The 22,148-nt window shown below is 38.1% G+C and overlaps 1 protein-coding gene across 1 annotated transcript in view; it reads right to left on the bottom strand.

The window, feature by feature from the left end:
• Positions 1–345: 345 nt before the first annotated feature.
• LOC126248567 (protein vav) overlaps positions 346–22,148 on the bottom strand; it is a 181,567-nt gene continuing 159,764 nt past the window's right edge. Inside the window, exons 16-17 of the mRNA XM_049949664.1 lie at positions 5,194–5,362; positions 346–2,281 (exon numbers count right to left, since the gene is read on the bottom strand). Coding sequence (XP_049805621.1) covers positions 2,216–2,281; positions 5,194–5,362 — 235 coding nt within the window. The 3' untranslated portion in view covers positions 346–2,215. The remainder of the gene's footprint in view (positions 2,282–5,193; positions 5,363–22,148) is intronic.

Below are 22,148 nucleotides of genomic sequence, written 5' to 3' on the forward strand. Positions count from 1 at the left end.
CCAGTTTCATTGTTCCTGCATAAACAATCTGATGGATGGGACTTGATATGTGCACATTGCAGACTGGGATTACAAATGGATGAATAGCCAGTATTCGAAAAGATGAAACCACAGGAGCTGAGATGAAATAATAATTTTAGAATGTTATACTGAGCTTCATCAATCAGTACTGTGTGAATTTTAGGAGTGGGGATTGTGTATGAAGTTATCTGCTAGTGGAAGTAACCTAGTCAACAAATAATACTCTAGTCTACAGTAAAATATTTTTGAGTACAGTACTTACATAATTGGGAAAAAAGGAGACTTTCAATAATTTCCTCTTTCAACTTTTAGATGAAGTTCTATTTGAATAATGTATGCACACACTGATGATAAGTTTCCAATGAGTGTCTCATTTGCAGTACATTTTATTATAGGTGTTGGCAACTTGCAACACATTCAGCAACTATATAACACAGTAATCACTTGCATCTATTAACATCAGAGATAATCCAGTACGGAACAAAAATATGGCTTGGCTTGACTTCTGACACAAGTTAATCAAAATGAATGGACAACTTCCTTATGGCGTGTGCTTGCAAACACCTCCCATATCTCAGCAGGTGAGAGAAAGATCTCTTAACACATGTGCCAACAACAATTTTTTCAGTAATTTTCACTTTCAATGACCAACAAAAGTACGCTTTTGTTTAACTTAGCATTTCACAAAGACAGCATGAAGTGCTTCCCAATAGACATTTAATCTCATGTGGTTTGGAGCTCTTTTTAACTGTTATCTTATGGGTATCTTCAAATTTGAGCGATAAAGAAGGAATACACTGGGAAATGTGGATCATTTCCCTTTACAGTATTAACTTAAGAGTCATTTCTAGTATACTTTATGTTACATACAGCAGAACATAGCCAACATTTTAGTTTTAATGTCACATGTATACATTTCTGAAATGATGAAAACATATTCACAAGAGGGGATCCATGTTTGGGAAGGATATAATAGAAAATAGAAATAGAAAAAAAATCATACTTAAATAATGGTCTGCTTATTCCATGTAACATATAGAAATATATCGTAGCATAATCAGATATAAAAGGCTTAGAGTACCTGGCAAAATGGAAACAGTAAAGAGAGGTTCATTTGATTCAGAGGTTTTTTTTCCATTTGTAGTTATGTACAAGTCAGCACTAACACAAGGAACCAAAGGAACATCTGAGAATTACCAACAGCACACCTTTACAAAATGAAAATTCATGTCCACACCTTTTATAACTGTGTGGCATCCACCTGCCCTTCTGTCTGTTCACTTCATTCACTAATATGAGTGTTTGCACACAACAGTAATATATAGAGCAAACTATCCAAGATACTAGGTAAAATACATCAACCATGCATTAAGATAATTGGAAATTTTAACATACAGAAAAACATGTTCATTTTTTCACTTGATAGTTATCAGTCATAGAATCAGCAGCTTAATTTTCAGCAGCTGTGGAACTTGTGGACACTGTCCATCTACACATCAATCAACACACTTCTACACAGTTTTTGTTCATAATGTTGCTACACACTTCCACACAATTCAGGTAATGGAATACTACAAATAGCAAACACATCCTCTCATATAATAAGCCATCCACACACAGACATTAAATATTGACCTGATGCAAAATCATTAAATGCTTTTGTTTTTTTCTAAAATCATTAAATGCACCAAAGTAATACAAGCAAACATTAAATAGACCATACACGCATTGAATGCCTCAAAATTCTTGGTTTAAGAGATTCAATCTTTATATATATTCAACATTTTTACTCACAATCTTCAGTAGTTTCTAGTTTTTACTCACATTTACTCTATGCTCTATATTTTACACAAACTGATTACAACACACAAATGATTACAATACACAAATGATTACAACACACATATGAGTGTTTGTTGAATTATCTTTTTACTGCTGAGAAGAAGTTCATCTACATGAAATACTTGACATAGTATTTTAAATGAGTCACATAATCCTTCCTGATGGATGATATACTACCAAATAATACACAGTAGCCTGCAAACAGTTGGATAGTACAAACCACCTTCTACCTCTATAATTTCTGCCTACTGTCCATATTCTGCAGCAATCCTAGTTAATGGAATGGAGAACAAACTGCCACCATTCATCAGAACTGGTTAAAGGAAAAAATCCTTTGAGAAAATCAGCTGTCTCATGTAAAGTTGTGGTTGTATGCATTTGGGAGTTCACGAACATAATTTTTTGGGAAGAAGCCAACCTGGAAACAAAGTGATTTTAATAAATTTTGCACCTCATTTCATGGTTCATAGAAGACACATATGAAGGTTTAAAACTACAGTAGTGACAAGCAGAAAGCTATATAGGTCAAATACCATCTTTTGTGACTATAATTGATATTTTAATATTTGCAAAATAGGTTATATTCCCTCATTTTTGTAATAGTGAGGTAGTTTCAAGAATGTGGTTCAGTAGCTGTAACTGGTGAGGTAAGCTGATTTTCAAGTGGGGGAAAAGACAAAGACCCAGTTTAGTCAAACACTTTGCATTTTGAACTTTAGGATGGATGACTGCTGTACTTTTATTCACTGAAGATACCACTGAAAACAAAAATAATATTTAACAACCCTAGCAGCAGTGAACAATTTAAACTGATGTATTTGTATTTTCTTGCTGGCTACATACAATGAAAATGGACAGAATTAATATAATTTACTAATATGAATAAAATTTCTTTGGTTTGGTCCATAATCACAGAACGTACAAATTATGTTTTCCCTTCAGTACACTACTTTCAGTGTAAATCACTGTTGGAAATTATTAATCTATTTAATTTGGAATTCATGTTGTGTAAGTAAAGTGTAACTAAAGGTATTCTGTAATGTGGAGTGTTATTCATGTGGATTTATCTATCTTGCCTGGGACATTTAAAGTTTATAAATTTAACATGTTAATTAAGTTTAAGCTAAAGATGACAATTTCAACATTATTTGGTGAGTTTCATTCAACCATTAAAGATATATGTATGCATCAGTTACTGCCAGCAAGAAGGTCAGTGTAAAGCTTGGAAAGTGTTCTGAAAACTGGCAGTGCAGTGATATACTGTAAGACAGGAGGACAAAACAAATTTTTTAACAGAACTTAAAAAACTGTTTGACCAATGTCACCTGAAAGAAAATCTCACCTAATAACTACAAAATAGGCAGCAGTGGGGATGAAGTGGGTGGCATTTTTGTATCACATCTGCTCATCTGCTCTGGTGATAGATTTCTCCAGACAGAATTCTATCAGACACTGAATTACAAGCATATCGAAGTATTTTATGTACATGTAAGTATACATAAATATTATCTGCCTGGATCTTTTGAACACATGCCTTATATGATAAGTCAAGACCAAACTAGATTTCCTAAAAGCTTAAAAAAGAAATTACTAGTATGCAGATTGTATGAAGAATGGGTTTGCAAACAAATTGTCCTAAATATTGACCAATTCTCCCGTATCTCACTGTGCCATTCATTCTTTTTCAGGCATATCCAGTCTAACCCTTTCCCTTAAATGATTCTCAATTTGTGACTATTTGCTGTCACTATTGTTCAATGTTAAATGCCTTATTTCGATATATTGATATGCCTACATTTTTATAGTTAACACTCACTTTATCTTTCCTTATGAATTTTCGCACTGTTAATTCATGTTGCATAATTTTAAGGAAATGTTGTATGTGTATATTAACTTCGCCATGATTCCACTTCACAAATGACAGCTTTTACCAAAGGTAGTGTTTCTATCGTATGTCCCAGCATTTTGCATGAATCATGAAATTGTAAAAGCTCAAATCTAAAACAATAGTCAATAGTTATATGTATCATGAAAATGTAACTGTCTGCTGATCAAATACAATCTAGTCTTTCATCCTATCAGAATTTCAGAATTATGTTTTTTAAAAGCAGTTATGGTGTCATTCTTTTAGCATTCCCAATATTTAAATATGGAAAAAAATAAGTTTTCTATATGCTCATCATTCTTCTGTATTTTAAATACTGAGATATAGTGAGTATAGTAAAAATCCAGGGGCGGATATCACTCAGAGGCAGAGAAAGACGAACCAGCCATTATAAATGACAGTATTTCTTTCAACGAGGAAAGGAAATCATAAGCAATAGCTCACACATTTTTAATATTACTTTTTAAGTATGAGTAAAAAATGGTGCAATTAGTTAAAAAAACAAAGAGTTCAAAACTCAATTTCCACAAAGTTTTAGAGAACCTGACTTTTTTCTACAACTTTTTTTGAAATACGAAAAAAAAGGATGACTACAGTTTAATGTACCATCAATGATAAAATCATTAGTAATAGAGTACCTGCTTGGATGCGGTTGTAAGGTGGCTCTAGCATTTCAAGGAACCATCTCGGGATTCCCTTATAGCGATTTTTGAGGGACCACAAAAAAACCTCTTGTAGTAATTATAAACTCAAAATCTCCAAAACTTGACTCTCACATTTAACAATTCTGTCTAGCACCTCCTTTTCTGTTTATTATCAAGTCTTTAAAACATCAAAAGCAAATGGATATGATCGTATGTACAACATGGTGCTAAAAGTTGTGGGTCTACAGCATTGAATGTTCTAAGTCATACAGTACCATTAATCTGAGGAAATTTTCCTCAAGGCTTTTCTGAAAGGAGAGTGATATGTGAAAAATTGCAAACTATACCGCGCCTGTAGATATTTTCCATCATAACCGGCTGAGTGGATGCAATCAAAAGTGAAAGTAAGGTAATGGCATGTCATCTTGCATTGGACTATACATAGAGGACCCTGTTGGTTTCCAAACTGATGTTCATGGTAGTGGAGGTTTTATTTTATCGAAGGGAGTATAAGCTGGAACAATCACCTAAAGTGATTACGTTCAGCTACTTCTGTTAAATTTAATGAATGCATCAACATATTTCTAATCACTGACTTCCTATGATGTAGTAAGTTGGATAATTCTACAGTGAAACTAAAAATATGTACTCCTCAAAGAAAGTAATTACTATTATATGTGGTGTTCAAATATAAACAATTTGTAGGTATCTTTTTCAACACCTGTCTTTAAGAATGACACCGTTCACACCATAATCTTAATCATGAATACTGAATAGCTCAATAAATGATCAATTATGTACCTTATCGTGGACTTTTCCTTTCCACCATCCACGAAAATCTCCTTCCTTACTTAATACTATCACCTGGCACCCACGTTTCAATGGCAGCTGATTCTGTTCAGTTGGATTGTAATCATATTCAGCTACAGCAATTATCCGGCGATAAGGCCACATTAAGCATACATCTAATCTGTAAATACAACAAAATATTTCAAAATTTCAATGGCATGTTAGGTTTCTTTCCTCCACAGAATTAACACTCAATCTCATGGTAATTTGATTATAGTTCTCATAATAATATGACACACAAATTATTTAAAATAAATAATATCTCCCTCTTGTCTCTTACACACACACACACACACACACACACACACACACACACACACACACACACACACACACACACACGGGGGTAACTGCCTTGTTCAGATCAGTAGAATAAAAGACATCCCGAACATGCCTTATACAGTGACTTTTGACATAACGTAATGCACAAATTTCTGTACCATCAAAGCAGCATAATTATAGATTCAAACATACGAGGAAAGCATCTATAGTCCTTTTTTAAAAAAAAAGATTAATCAGGCAGGAGGAATAGCTAGGAAGAAAAAGAAGGTGGACCAATTTAATTATAATGTCTCTTTGCTAGTGTAGCGAACAGTGAGATTGTTAAAGGTGGAACATTTTCTCAGTCAGAGAAAGATTCGAAAACGAATCGATCAATTTCTTGTTAAAGGGATTTTCTGGTATTTAGCTGAAGGAAAGTGATAAAAGACGGGAACTTTACTTCAGCATCACTTTTGTGTCATTTACACAAACAAGTGTCTATTTCCCACGCATTTGTGGAATTTACAGATTTAACTCAGTACTGCATTAGCAGCATTCTGAATGCTGTCTAATTAAAACTGGAAATACAGTTCCTCACAACTATAACATTTTACTATGGACCTACAGGAAGTATTCCACAGTGCCTTTTCCAGCTAAAAACAGTTCTTGCAAAACTTTGTAAAAACGAAAGTCAGATTACTGAAGGCATCTGATAGCACATTTTTTTCTAGGCAACTTCTAACAGCAATCATATACTCCAGAAGATGCATGACACAGAGCTGTATTAATCTCTCTATACTACTACCACCGACTACAGTGATACAGCATCTTGTCGTCGTGAAACGACTGATGTTACTCACATTTAATAACAATTACTGACACGGAATACCCCATTTTCTTGATAACTGTGTATCTTTAACAAGATAGTAAGTGTTCTAACATAGAATAAGCAATGACTCATTAAACAGTAATTGATAACTGATCGTCATGAAGTGAGCAGATAAAACAGATATTTGTTTAATCATGCCACAATAATATGCAAATATTATTACTTCAATGTTAACTGAATAAATTGTGCTTGTATGGTGACACTATAATTTCCAAACACACAGGACAGTGGACAAAATGTTATTCAAGTTTAGACGCCCAGGGCTAAGAGAAGCTGATAGTCATTACTAAGATGTGATCATCTTGTCAACATGTCAACACGTTCATACAGAGTCAAGCTTCGTCTGATGGTAATGTATAAGGCAATGAGCAAAGGCTGAAGCGTAGGCCCAAAAGATGTTCTGCAACTATGTCAGGTCTTATAGTATTTTTGAATTTACTGTTATGTTACCACTAGTGTTCAAACCTTTCACACACACTTATAAGACTGTGATACTTTTTATGTGACCTGAACAAAATGCATTCATATTATTCATCATCATCATCATCATCATCATTTCCTTGGGCCTTTGTCCCACTTCAAAGCGAGGTCAGCCTCGTTACTATGGATTGGATGATGTTAGTGTTAGAGGGTGGCAGGATGCCCTTCCTGTCACCACCCTGTACCCCCCAGGATGGAACTAGTGTACCCCAGCTGTTTATGTCTAGTGTAAGTGATGAAAGAGTGTGAATGTTTCCAAATGTTTGGGAGTTGCGTAACTGAGGTGGGACAAGGGGACCAGCCTGGTATTCACCTAGTGGGATGTGGAAAACCACCTAAAAACCACATCAAGGCTGGCCACCACACCATCCCTCGTCGGTAATCTGCCGGGCGGATTCGATCCAGGGCTGTCATGCCTACCCAAGTCCATGAAGCAGCGCATTAGTGCCCTCGGTTAACCTGGCATTATAGGATCAAATTCACTACGGAGCAAAGGAATAATAGGACCATTCCCTATTTGGATGTATCTGTCAAAAGTGATGGGAGTTACGAGATCAGTTACAATATTTTTAGGAAGCCAACCAACTTCTGATGTTGTTATACATGAATCATCAAACACCCCATTGCAATTCAAAAAAGCAGCATTCAGGGTGTACTCCACAGATTGTGTAGTGTCCCATTATCCCGTGAAGCTCATGATCGGGAATTCAAAATAATACAGTTTACAGCATATTTAAATGGATATGACACTGACTTTTGAGAAGTGTAATACAATTCATGCCCCACTGACCTTCAGAGCTTTGACCCTTCTTACTCTGGCAAGTAGCAAATCATATGCTGATGATAAATTCCATAGGATACCTTTCTGTGGTATTGTTTCCAGCAGAATCAACAAATGTTTGATTTCTAAAGATATAACTCTGGCTTTTTTCATTCTAAAGAATAATGACCAAGAATTTAAACATAGGGAAACTCCAATATGGCATAAATTTATGTCATCAGCAGTATACAATATCACCTCTGACAAATGTAATGCTAAATATATAGGTCAGATGAGAAGAAACTTTTGAACCCGCTTTAGACAGAACATCAATGATTTCAACTCAAAATCGGCACTGAGTGCACGTTTGCACCAAACTGATCATCTTATCACTGACATTCGAAAGAATATGCAGGTTGAGATTTAGGTACTTATATCTACTGTTCTCTAAAAAGGTTCCCTGGTCCCACCCTGAATCCACATACAGATCTGTGACCGAGGGTCTTTTGACAAATTCTGACCACCTATAACTCACTATTTTATCATCATAGGTCATTAGCTTCCCATATTAACTTCTTGCATCTTTTCACTAATATTGTATTATATTTTGTGAAAAAGGGCACATGTAATACCACCCATGTTTATTAATATGTTATATTTAACTGTCCACTTTCAGATTTTCATAAATGGGACTATACTTTGCTACATATTTTTTAAGTAGTTTAGTACAAGTTCAGCTACCCCGAACCCTTCATGCCTTATGTAGTGATGGTTTTGATTCCATTGCCTCTTACACCACCTGCAAACATCTTCCATATGGTGGAGTGGTCAGTACTGCTTTGCCTGCTGCAAACACCTTCCTGCTCATGGCACAGTAAGGTTCTACTTGTTTATTGGATTCATGCAGTGGAAATGTCTAGGTATGTTATTAGTCTACAGCTTTCTTTGTCCCACACGGTCTTTTTTCAGGTTTTGTGTCTATAGGTTCTACACTAGCCCCTGCATTTTAACTATGGTGTACCGCTTTTGGCACATTTATAATTAAATAAGAATGGCAGGGAGTGGCTCTAAGGCAATTACCTTTCCACTATAAGTTGTTAAACACACACACTGTGAGTAATTTTCAAGTATTTTCTGTATTCCTGTATTCTTCAGACCATTGTTAAGAATTCCTTGTAATTTTTTTCTTTATTAATTTTTGTACAATCACCTAAGGATGCATTTTCAATTGATGCAAAATAAGTTGTGACTTCCAAAAAAAGTATTTTATAGTCATTGTGGACCATTTCATTCACAATATGGAAATTTTGGTGTGGTTGTTCACAATTTAAAATAACATCTTGAAAACTATTTTGAAATTTTAAAAAATTTTCATTACTTGAGATGCAGTGATCAAAAGATCATTATCTCTCTTTTAACTTATTACTAAATGTGAAAAAGTTTTCTTTGCTAAAGCTCCTTCTCATAAGGGCTTTGGTAGATGAAATGTTCAAGTCTACCTGTTGCAGCTCAATGAACAATGCATAATGATCTGAGACATCTAAGCCCACACAAAATTTACACACATCTTTACATACAAAATTAGTTAAAGCATTATCAATACAAATTATTTTGAGGAGACAATGATTTACAGCTTTTAAGAAATGTTTAAAACTTGTGACTGCAGACAGCTGTACTGCTCCAAAATTTATTACACAACTGGTTTCAGTCATTAACAGACCATCTTCTGGTATATTTTGAAATCATAATCAGATGTGGTACAGCTCGTAACCATCATAAATCATTATGGCATAAGATAATCTCTCCAGTTCATTAAAAAACAATTCTAATGTAGCAGGAGGTGATGTCCTACTTTTGTATGATATTGTAGAATACTTATATTCTTAAAACTTGTGACTGTGGCCTTTTGTATGGACATATCTTTCACTGAGCATTTGTATCTGTCAGCTCACAATGAATAATGCAATAATCATGTTTTTATAACAGTAGATAACAAGTGGTATGTCAAATCTTCCCGGTGGATTAAAGGGGTATGCTGCACTTGGACTTTAACACACAACCTTGCCTTTCACAAGTAATGCTGTTACGAACTGAGCTGTTAAGGCACAGCTCACAAACTGGTCTCAGAATTTAAATTCTGCTAGTACCTGCTAGCTCCCTCTTCTTCAAACACCTGTACTGCAGTCACTACAGCATACCAACTAAGCTAGGTGAATTAGTCACACAGGTGGAAGTTGCAGTTAAAAATAACCACCTTCTTCTTTATCTTCCCATGCTTGGGTAGGTACTAACACGAATAACTTCTTGCCGCCTACTAGTAAGCTTCAGTTCCATTGCTTTTTGTAGCCTGGCTACACATGAACACAAAGAAATAGGTGGATTTTGGTGGAACAGCGATAATCTTCAGGAACTGCACATGGTATACATGAAATTACTATCACTGCATCTAAAGATTACTTTCAATCTCTCAGCTGTATTCTGAGATTGCGTAGTAGTGCCATCTCGGCACTAGCTGACTGGCTCAAACAACAAGCTAGGGCTCGGCAAATATCCAAAAAGTATACCTGTCTCGAGGTCCAACCGCAAGAAGCGAACAAACCATGCCGATGCACTGTGTTTAATCTCACAGATAGGATCCTGGACGACACAGTGGCTTCAAACTATGCACCAACACTTGGGATATTTCCAATCCGAGATGTGATAGCTGGGGCAGAATAGGCAATTTTGAAACTTCCCAGTGATTTGCAAAAGAGATTAGGAGGGACACCTGCCAAATTTTAGCCCGAGCCCTACTAAAAAAATTTAATATCACTTCAACAGAAAAGAAGGCCCTGCGAGACTTGAGAGCATACAAAGACTTCATTATTTTATCTGCCACAAGGGGAATGTCACCATCCTTCTCTCATGAGCTGAATACAACATTGACATAGAAGCACTGCTTGACGATCCTACTTATCGCAAATCTGAAGGGCAAGATACAGAGAAAAACATCAGACTTTCTCACGAAGAGTTCTATTCCAACTAACATCATTAAGGTGCTGCATGAACAGGCTATAGTTCCACCAAGACTGTATGGCCTACCAGTGATACATAACGATGTGTCTCCTTGTCCAATAGCCAGTGTTGCAACGTCTCATAGGTAAATGTGACCATCACATCCAGAATTCAGAGGACTTCATAGGATGTCTGAAGATGCTTAATAAAACAACTGTTGGATATTTTGGTTAGCTTTGACACTGTACCTTTATCGACTAATGTACCTCTGCAGGACTCGTTAAAGCTTATCAGCTCCAAGTTTAGGAAAGACATTGTGGCATTGCTTAAACATGTGCTTACCTCAACTTATTTCTTATTCAATAACCAATATTTTGAACAGGTGGATGGTGTTGCCATGGGAAGTACTCTGTCTCCTATGGTGGCCAACTATTTTATGGAAGACTTTGAGGAAAATGCACTGCTTCTGGCAAGTCTTCGAGCTTCCTGCTTCTGGTGGCATGTAGATGATACATCTGCAGTGTGGCTCTACTGAACAAAGATATTACCTATGTTTCTCCAGTATCTGAATACACTCTGTGAGAATGTACAGTTCACCATGGAAATGGAGGAAGATGGCATCTTACCAATTCCAGATATCATGATTAGAAGAAAAGCTGATGGTACACTGGGACATAGTGCGGTCTAACACAAATCAACTCATACAAGAGTTATACTTGAAGTCCAAAAGCTGTCTTCATCCTGCAAAATGCGGTAGTATCTTATGCTCTTTGGTATGTAGAGCACATGTGGTCTCAAATACTGACAGATTGCCTGGTGACCTACAACACCTAAGAGTGGTGTTCCGACATATCAGTTATTCTGATAGACAGATATGCCATTTACTCCATTCTAAGCAAGTTCAGAGCAAGGATGTAAATGAAGCTGCGAAGGCACCCACTGCAATGGTGTTCTTGCCACATTTTGGTGGCATGTCTTCAACAATAGTAAGAATTATCAAGAGGCATGACATCAAGTGAGGAATTTGTTACATTCAAAGACGATCTTGGTCTTAGGAAATGTAGCATATATAAGATACCATGCCACTGTGGGAAATCTTATACGGGCAGACATGTCGAATGGTGCAAGAATGTTTATACATCGTCATACGTGCCTGGAGCAACCTGATAAATCAGCAGTACGAGAGTATTTCCTGGACATGGGGCATTGTATGCTTTACCAGAAGACTGAAGTTTTACCCTCAGCATCATCTCTCTGGGACTGTGTTCTTAAAGAGACCATACATTTACATATGGCGGACAATTTTATCAACAGGGATGTAGGTTTTCAATTGAGTGGTACCTGGAATCCATCATTGGCTGCAATTACATTAAAAACAGGAGAAACAACAACATCCAATTCATCACTCAATGCAGCACACTGCTGAAATTTAATTCGACTTTTAACCACAGTAGCATTGGGCAGGACAGTCTATGCCCACAGTACATGTGCGAAGGCTTTTCTGTGGCTCCTTGCAGGGGGCACTATGGCTTTCCTCCAACTGTGAGCCACTTCCCGCACATGTGTTGCCTGCTCCTGGCCCGATAAATTTTGACATCGCCATGCAATTATCATCAGTTGCGTCTTGTAGCATTGACAACAGCACGTATCACCACCTGATGATGTCGAACAGCTGTATCAACGAAATATTGTGAGATTTGCACAATATGACCCGGTGGTAAACCCAAGAAGTGTATTTGCAACACATCCCTCGGGAAAGCCTGAAAAGTTCTGCTAGTCTTCTACTACACTCCCTTAATTCTCACTGATTATATGATATAGTTGGTCTATTGGTATGTTTCAATACACATTTCTTTTATCAAAGAAAATAAGAGAAGTGCCCTCCAGGATTGACATGTCAGAATGTCTACTAATCAGCTTATCTCCATTTGAAATGTTGTATTTAGCAGGTGTTTAAAGTTCCTATTCAAATAGTCTGCCTATAGCTTCTCTAGATAAAAACTGGGTCCATTTCTGGTATTAATAATTGGGTGGTTGGTTGGTTGTTTGGGGGAAGAGACCAAACAGCGAGGTTATCGGTCTCATAGGATTATGGAAGGAAGTCGGCCGTGCCCTTTCAAAGGTACCATCCCGGCATTTGCCTGGAGCGAATTAATTGGGTGGATTGTGATATTTCCTTTATGTAGCTTTACAACAGATCGAAGTATAGGGACAGATGGGTTCATCAGAATAATAGCACAAGTTCAGCTGTCCCCCCAACCTTCACACCTTCTGTAAACATCTCCACACTATGGAGCAGTAGGTAGTGCCTTGCCTGCTGCCTCACAACAACCTTCCTCCGTGTGGTATGTCAGGCTCTTCTTTTTTAATGGATTCACACACTGGAGTGGTCTAGATGTGTTACTTCTCTACAGCTTTTTTTGTCACACATGGCCTTTATTTAGTTTTACTTCTACAGGTCCCACGTTATCACCTGCATCTTAACTTTAGCATACCGCTTTTAGGGTGCTATATGTTTATAACTAGACGTGAATGGCGGGGAGTGGTTCTAAGGCAGTTACCTTTCTGCTATGAGTTGTTAAATAGAATCTCTGCGAGTACTTTTCAAGTACTGTTATACAATATTATACTTCAGTATCCTTGTATTCTTCGGACTTTGTTAAGAATTATTTATAAAATTTTTTTTTCTTAATTGATTTTTGTGCAGATCATCTGAGTAGGCATCTTCAACTGATGCAAAACTGGTCGTTACTTTGAATAAAAGTATTTTACAGCCACTGTGGATCATTTAATTCAAAAAGTTTTCTGGATGTCATTAATGAAACATTTCCACCTTGAACCTCAGGTAATAAGATGACAAATTAAAGTGTATCACCCAAGGCATAACAATTTCCAGTGTAAGGAACAGGTAGCTGCATAGATAACTAAAATATAATCCAGATTTAATTGAATATGTTAGATTTTAGTGTTCCAATTATTTATAAATATAGCAAAGTCTGATGTCAGTGTAACAGATTATCCCAATGAATAAACCCACTTGGCCTTGATGAAAATTCTGAAAACCTTACAAAATTTTCAAAAGTTTCCGTAAAGTGCTAAGAAAATGCAATCTTAGAATTAAAAAACAAAAATTCAGAAGGGGGGATTGAAATACTCACTAAAGTTATTAAAGCAGCACACAACATAATTTCACACCCACTAGCTAAAGTAGTTAACATTTTGAAGAGTGCTGTTTTCCAGAGGTACTGAAATAAGCTGAAGTTTATTCACTTTTCGAAAAAGGACCAAGGGAGGTCATGGGAAATTATCATCCTATTGTCAGTTCTCCCACTTATATATAAAGTACCTGAAGATGTTGCTGTTACCCAAATCCAAAGCTTCATTGCAAAATATTCCACTATCCTAAACAGTCACTTTGGTTTTCAGCATGGAAGAACCACCATACATGCAGCAAACAGTTTGGTGGAAAAAATGAGCACATCATTAAACAAAAGTAATAAGGTGGTATGAAGTCTCTGTGCCCTCAGCCCTCACAAAGGCTTCTGTAAACCATGCCTTGTTTATTTACAAACTTGAAAAGTATGGCATTAGGGGCAGTGCCCTACAATGGCTAAAATGCCACTTATGACACAGAAAACAAAAAGTTAGCATTGCTTTAAATTCTGGCTGGAAAATATCATATCATAGGGTGTCCCACTAGATTCCATAGTAAGTCCAGTTCTATTTCTAGTGTATGTGAATCAGCAAAAATATCGGCTCCCTGTCAGTTCTGTTTGCAGACAATACTGTATTTCTGTGTTAATTGAAAAAATTCCTGAATGATTGATCAGTATCCTTCATATCTTAGAAACAAGTATTCAGCTAAATGGTTGAATCTAAAGATTTCTATGACTCTCAAGAAGCAATTCCAAACCAAACAGTAAAGTGACCACATTAAGATCCCAAACCACAGACTTTGCTGAGTTGGGGAGGGTTGCATGCCTCAATGATACAGGGGGGGGGGGGGGGGGTTGGTTGGTAATCTGTGGAGATCCAGACTAATTCGTTGTTCCTGACAGAGACACAGCCTTTTCAGTAGTTGTAGGGGCAACAGTTTGCATGACTGATTGATCTGGCCTTGTAACATTAGCCAACATGGCCTTGTTGGCCTGGTACTATGAATGGCTAAAAGCTAAGTGAGACCACAGCCACTATTTTTTTCCTGAGGGCATGTACCTCTACTTTATGGCTTAATGATGATGACATTCTCTTGGGTAAAATATTCTGGAGGTAAAACAGTCTTCCATTTGGATCTCCACGGAGAGACTACTCAGGACAATGTCATCATCAGACAAAACTAAACTAACATTCTATGGGTCAGAGGGTGGAATGTTAGATCCTTTAATTAGGTAGGTAGGCTACAGAATTAAAAAATGTAATTAGTAGATTGAAATTAGATACAGCGGGAATAAATGAAGTGAAGTGGCACAGAGAACAGGACTTTTCAGCAGGTCAGTACAGGGTTATCAATACAAAAATCAAATAGGAGTAATGCAGGAGTAGGCCTAATAATGAATAAGAGAAAAGGAATATGGGTAAGTTACTATGAATAACATAATGAACACATTATCATACCAAAGACAGATATGAAGCTAACATCTATCACAATAGTGCAAGTTTATGGTGGCAACTAGCTCTGCTGATAATGAAGAGAATAAAAGAATGTATGATGAGATACAGCAAATTATTGAGATAGTTAAGCGAGATGAAATTTTAATTGTGATGAGTGACTGGAACTCAATAGTAGGAAAAGGAAGGAGAGGAAAAATTGCAAGAGAAAACGGACTGAGGGGAAAGAATGAAAGAGGAAACTGTCTAGTAGAATTCTACATAGAATATAATTTAATCATCACTGACACTTGGTTTAAGAATCATGAAAGAAGACTTTATACATGAAAAAGACCTGGGGATACTGAAAGGTTTCAGCCTGATTACGCTGTCATTTTGTCCAAATCCAAAAGCAGGGTCATCAATAAAGTACAGCAATTTGTACTGAAAGCAGTTTATTATGAACACCAGCATACAGACAGAGCAAAACTGAACTGTTGGATGAGACTGCTGCTATTTACACTGACAATGAATACTCCAGCATACACAAACTTAAGTTGCTGAAGACCTGTAGCATGCCACCTAGTGACTCTAATTGCTATACCACACTGGATGCAGCACAACTTATGGCATTCCTCCCTCTCCTGGAGACACAGGGACCTGTTGTTTCAAAAGTTCTCATTGAAACTGACTGCAGCACCACGGACCTAGATCTTGCTAATGTTGGTGGACCCACATGTTCTGGTCAGGCCCGGCACATCTTCTTCTCTGTGATGAGTATTGTAGGCAGCCACTCCCATCAAAGCTTTGTGACTGATGACCAGTTCTGTTTTTTCCTTTGAATGAGAAATCTCATCATTGATCTGTACCTCAGGACTGTAGAGGGGCTTCATTTGGAAGACATGGACAATGTCTATGTGCTTTTGTCTTCTTGATAAAGGGTCATAATCCTTGACTTCATATGTTACATTCAACAAACAAAAAAGGATATGATACAGCCCAAAGTACCACTTCAGTAATTTTTCTGATAGCCTCGATTTCTGCATAGGAGTAAAGATCCATCAAAAGTCTCCAGGGCTCATCTCACTGGCTAGTGCTTAGCATTATAGTGCTCTCGGTCTTTGCAATGAGCATCTTGGGTCCATATGCGAACCAGCCCGTTAAGTCCTAGTCATGAGGCGTTTCATACAGTCAGCCCAGGTACAGTCTGGTTGATATGAGAACTGTGTATCCAGTGTTATTTTGAACTCATGACTGTAGAACAGAGAGAACGGTGTGAAGCATTAGTGGCTTGCTTCATTGTGTTGTATGTGAAAGTCACAACAGGCAGTGTTGTATCTGTACCTCTGCGTCCAACATCAATGTAGATTGAGACTGTATCTGCTAATGTCTTATTAAAGCATTTTGTGAGGTCATTTATCTTTGGGTGGTAGGCTGTTGTCATCCTATGTGTCGATGATGTGAAATTACCTCTGATACTTGTCTTGACTGGAAAACCTATCCATGATCATAGACCATCACACAGGGTGCACTGTGTTAACATGATCTCTTCTTTACAGAACTTAGGGATTTCCAGTGCTTTGACAGTTGGCCCAACTTTGATAACAGCACAGCAGGTGAGGTAGTCAGTGTAGACTGTTATCAACCGATTCTTATTTGCTGACTTCAGGAATCCACAAGAGGTTGATTCCAACTCTGTGGAATGGCACTGTTGCAGGTGGAATTGGTACTGGAGCCTGTGAGGTAACTGCAGCACATGCTTCTGTCACTGTTATTCGTATCAGTGGCTCATATTGTGTTTAACAGATTGGCAGATACCTGGCCAGTGGTACCTGTGATACCTCTGATTCCATCTACAGTCTTCATGAATCTCATGACTAGATGTCCTAGTGTTATGGAAAGCTTCAGGGTGGCTGGCCGTATATGAACAGGGATGACAAGCAACCATTTCTGACCCATCAGATCACAGTTCCTCTTTTCCAAAGTTTCATTTATTATCTGGAATTGTCTTTTGGTCAGTTCCTCCTCCTTTGAGGTTACTATGATTTTCAGCAATGCTGGATTTTTGCCCATCTCACCAATCAATCTGACAAACACTTCAGGCTAGTCAGCCAGCATTGAGAATGGTGGTCTGTTACAACAGTGAATAATTTGCCAAATAAATACATTTGGAACTTATTGATGGCCCAAACAACTGCAAGGCACTTTTTCTCAGTTGGAACCATAGCTGTCACCTTTCCACCACCTTCCTGAATTTATTCTAGACTGCAGTTGCATTAGCATGGTGTACGCTTCTGTTTTGGCTTTCTCATCATACAATGCTGGGACTGGGAATGATGTTAGCACCTCCTTAAGGAAAAGAAATGGCCTTTCTTGCACCTTGTTCCAGAAAATTTGGAATCTACTTGCAGCAGTTCTTGCAAGGGACGTACCTTGCTATGGAAGTCCTTTATGTATCACCAGTAGTAAGAGCACATTCCAAGAACATTTCTTACATCACAAATGTGCCAAGGAGTCAGAAAATATGTGACTGCTCTTATTTTCTCAGTATTGAAATTGGCTCTGTCGCCATTCACTAGGTGCCTCATGATGGTTATGAACTACAGACTGAAACTGAAGAAACTGCCAAACAGTGTGAAATTAAGGAGATGGAATCTGGATAAACTGAAGGAACCAGATGTAGAGAATTTTAGTCACCATTAGGCAACGATTAAATGAAAGCTGGGAAAGGAATACAGTAAACAATGAATGGTAGCTCTGAAAGATGAAATAGTAAAGCCAGCACAGGATGAAACAGGTAAAAAGATACAGCTTAGTAGAAATCCAAGGATAACATAGGAGACGTTGAATTTAATTGATGAAAGCAGAAAATATAAATATGCAGCAAATCAAGCTGGAGAAAGGAAATACAGACGTCTAAAAAATGAGACTGACAGAAAGTACAAAATGGCTAAGCACAAATGCCTAGAAGGATATATGCAAGTCTGTAGAAACATACATCAGTAGGGCTAAGATAGATGCCAGCTATAGAAAAATTTAAGAGACTTTTCGAGAAAAGACACAAAACTGTATGAATATCAAGAGCTCAGAAGGCAAGCCAGTATGAAGCAATGAAGGGAAAGTTAAAATGTGGATGAATATACAAAGCGTCTATATAAGTAAAACAAACTTGAGCACAATGTTATACAAAGATATGTGGAAGAAGAAGAAGAAGAAGAAGAAGAAGAAGAAGATGATGATGATGATATGGGAGATAAGAAAAAATATGATACTTTGAGAAGAATTTGAAGCCGCACTGAAAGACTTAAGGGGGAAACAAGGCTCCTGGAATAGTTGACATTCCCTCAGAATTATTGAAATCCTTGGGAGAACCAAATATGACTAAATTATTCCACCTGGTGTGCAAGATATATAAAACAGGGGAAATACCTTCAGCCTAAAAGAAGAACGTAACAATTTCTTACTCAAAGTAGACACACGTGAATATCACTGAACACTAAATTTATTAAGTCATGCTTGCAAAATACCGACATAATTATTTACAAGAGAATGGAAAAATTGAATAGCAGCCATCCTCAGGGAACATCAATATGGGTTCCGCAGAAATGCAGAACCCCACAAAACAAAAAGATTTAGAGTAAACCTTTGACAACACTGACTGGAATATTCCCGTTGAAACACTGAAAGACCTAAGTTTGAAAAAGGCTACAGGGATAGTCGACATTCTCTCAGAATTAAAAATACAGGGAGCAAAAGGCTGTTTACAAGCTGTACCAAAACCAGACTGAAGTTACCAGAGTTTAAGGGCATGAAAAGGAAACTGTGTTTGAGAAGGGCGTGAGATAGGACTGTAACATAACACTGATGTTATTCAGTCTGTGCACTGAGGAAGTAGTAAAGGAAACCAAGAAGATAATTCGGAGGGGAATTAAATTTCACTGAGAAGAAATAAAAGGTTAAAGTTCTGCCAATGACACTGTAATTCTGTCATACACAATGAAGAATTATGAGATGAATAACAACAAAGTAAAACAACAGTTATGGACTGTAATTGAATTAAATCTGACGATGCTAAGTGAAATTGATTACGAAATGAGAAACTAAAAGTTGTAGATGAGTTCTGCCATTTGGGCAGTAAAGTAACTGATGAGATTCACGATAGGAGAAAGGGCAGCATCAGTCATAAATTTTTAATCTATTTACTGCAGACAGATTTCAGCTACTGTATAATTATCTTCAGTGCATTATATCCACGTCATGGTGACTCATCGTAAATACAGTAAGTAAAAATGACACACCACGAAGGAATTATCCTAATGTGACGGAAATTTCAGAAAAAAATTGGATGGTTCATTGAAGTGAAAGAGCTTCACAAACTGAGCAAGGCAGTAACACGCTGGTCCACCTCTGACCCTTAAGCAAGCAGTTATTTGGCTTGGCATTGATTGACGGAGTTGTTGGATGTCCTACTGAGGGATGTTTTGCCAAATTCTGTCCACCAGGCGCTTTAGATGATCAAAATACCCAGCTGGCTGGAAGGCCCTGCCCATAATGCTCCAAATGGTCTCAACTGTGGAGAGCATTATGGGCAAGGCCCTCCAACCAGTTACAGATTTTGATGATGTAACGCACACCATTTTTTTGTCTTAGAGTGTATGATAGAACATGGTACCACCTGGCATTATGGGTAACAAACAACTCTTTGTTACATGATAAGCCAAAACATCATGACCACTGCCCACGAGGTCGTATGCTGGCTGGTGGTGTCGAGTGCATTTGACGCAGCAGGAGAAGTATATGAGTAGAGCAGAGATGAATGGGGAAACATTCTAGCAATGATAAGTGGCGCAAATGCGGAAATCTGCCAACTTCAGGGACTCTGACAAAAGCCGCATTGTTGTAGCCCAACGCCTAGGAGCAAGCATCTCGAAAATGGCAAATATGGTCAGCTGCTCATGTGCTACTGTTGCGAGCATCTGTGGAAAGTGGTTGTAGAATGCTGAAACCATGAGAAGGTGACAAGAAGTTGGATGTCCATACCTCATCACAGGACATAGTGATTGGAGGCTTGCCCACTCTCTAAAGCAGTACAGACTGCAATCCGTGGCAGGTTTGATAACAGAATACAGTGCTGGTGCAGGCACAAGTATTTTGGTGCACACCACTCAGCACACAGTGTTGAACATGGTGTTCTGCAGCAGAGAACTCTTGTGAGTTCCTAAGCTGATCCAACAACATTGTAAATTATGATTACAGTGGTCACACGATCATCGAGATCGTACCACGGATCAATGGAATCGTGTTGCCTGGTCATATGAATGCCATTTATTGTTAAACCAGGTTGAGGGTTGTGTCCAGATACGCCGTCATCCAGGCGATTGGCTGCTAGAAACATGCAGTGCGCCACGGATGCAGGCCAGTGGGGTCAGTATTATGTGATGGGTGACATTCACCTGGGATTCCATGGGACCTGCAGTAGTAACCAAACGCACCACGACAGCTGTGGACTACGTTTATTAGAGACCACCTGTAACCCCTTAGGCTTGATAGTCGTCCTCAACAGCAGTGACATCTTCCAGCATAATAACTGTCCATGTCACAAGGCCAATATCATGCTGCAATGGTTTGAGGAGCATCATAGGCCACTCATGTTGATGTCTTGGCCATGAAATTTGGCTTATCCGATAAAACTCAACTGGAACTCTATCATGCCAACAAACCATCCGCTTGTAAATTACGCGAAGTGTGTGACCTGTGCATAGGCATCTGGTGCCACAAAACTCTGGAAACCTATCAAGTATCTGTCGAATCTATGGTATGCACAATCACTGTTGAACTGCTTTCCAGACACACTTTTAAGTAGGTGGTCATAATGTTTTGGCTCATCAGTGAGTATGAGCTATTATATTTATAGTGAGTAATCATAACTTGGATATAATGCATTGAAGATAGCTACACAGTAGCTGATATCAAATTGCAATAAAAAGATTACAAATTTATGACCAATGCTGCCCTTCTTCCAATTGTGAATCTCCTGAATACAGACATGAAGCACATTGTTCCTGATGGTAGCTGAGGTAGGGAGGACATAAAATGTAGACTTGGCAAAAGAAAGAAAAGAACTTCTGAAAATGGGGGATTTGTTAATATAGACTGATTGTTATAAAAGAAGTATACCCAGAAGGGCAAGAAAGATTGTGATAATTGTTGGCAGGAAGGTAAATGGTGTTACTACAAAATTATTACACTTTAAACTTTGAAGGAACAACATTTATTGCATTACATGGCCACAAAATGTATATATTAGTATGATTTTGGGTCTTAGAGCATCCACAGCTGCAAGGCACACTCGAGTGTTGGCATCAATATGAGGACAAGTGTTGTCCTGCTGAAATAGGTCATGGGTGTGGGTGTTCACGAATGGCAGAGCCAATTAAGAACACTAATGATGAATGGGCACGATAGGATATTACTCCCCAAACCATCACACCAGGATGGCAGGACGTGTGATGGGAGACCACGAACTACTCCTCACGGCACACTTCACTGCAGCTCCAGACCAGGACCCAGTGGTTGTTGCCTTCTAGGCAGAAGTGGGACTTGTCACTGAATATGACTCGCTACCAGTCTGCTGGGCCCCATGTCAGTCACTGCCAACATCTGGCGGATCTGGCATAACAGTGTGCGAGTGTGAGCAGAAGGCCTCATTTGGTGTGCAGCAAGTCCTGCATCATGCAACTGCCTACCAATGGTACTAACACTTATGAGATTTTGCACAGAAGGCAGGACAGCCCACTTAATGGCCTCTATCATTACTATCGAATCACTTTGCACATGGCAGAAAATCCATCAGTCCTCCCTCCTTGTGGTGTATGTCGAACGTCCAGACCCTGCATGTTGTGCATGCATGCCTTCCTGTATTCATACCCTATAACA

The sequence above is a fragment of the Schistocerca nitens genome, chromosome 3 (genome assembly GCF_023898315.1).
Source record: "Schistocerca nitens isolate TAMUIC-IGC-003100 chromosome 3, iqSchNite1.1, whole genome shotgun sequence".
NCBI lineage: Eukaryota > Metazoa > Arthropoda > Insecta > Orthoptera > Acrididae > Schistocerca > Schistocerca nitens.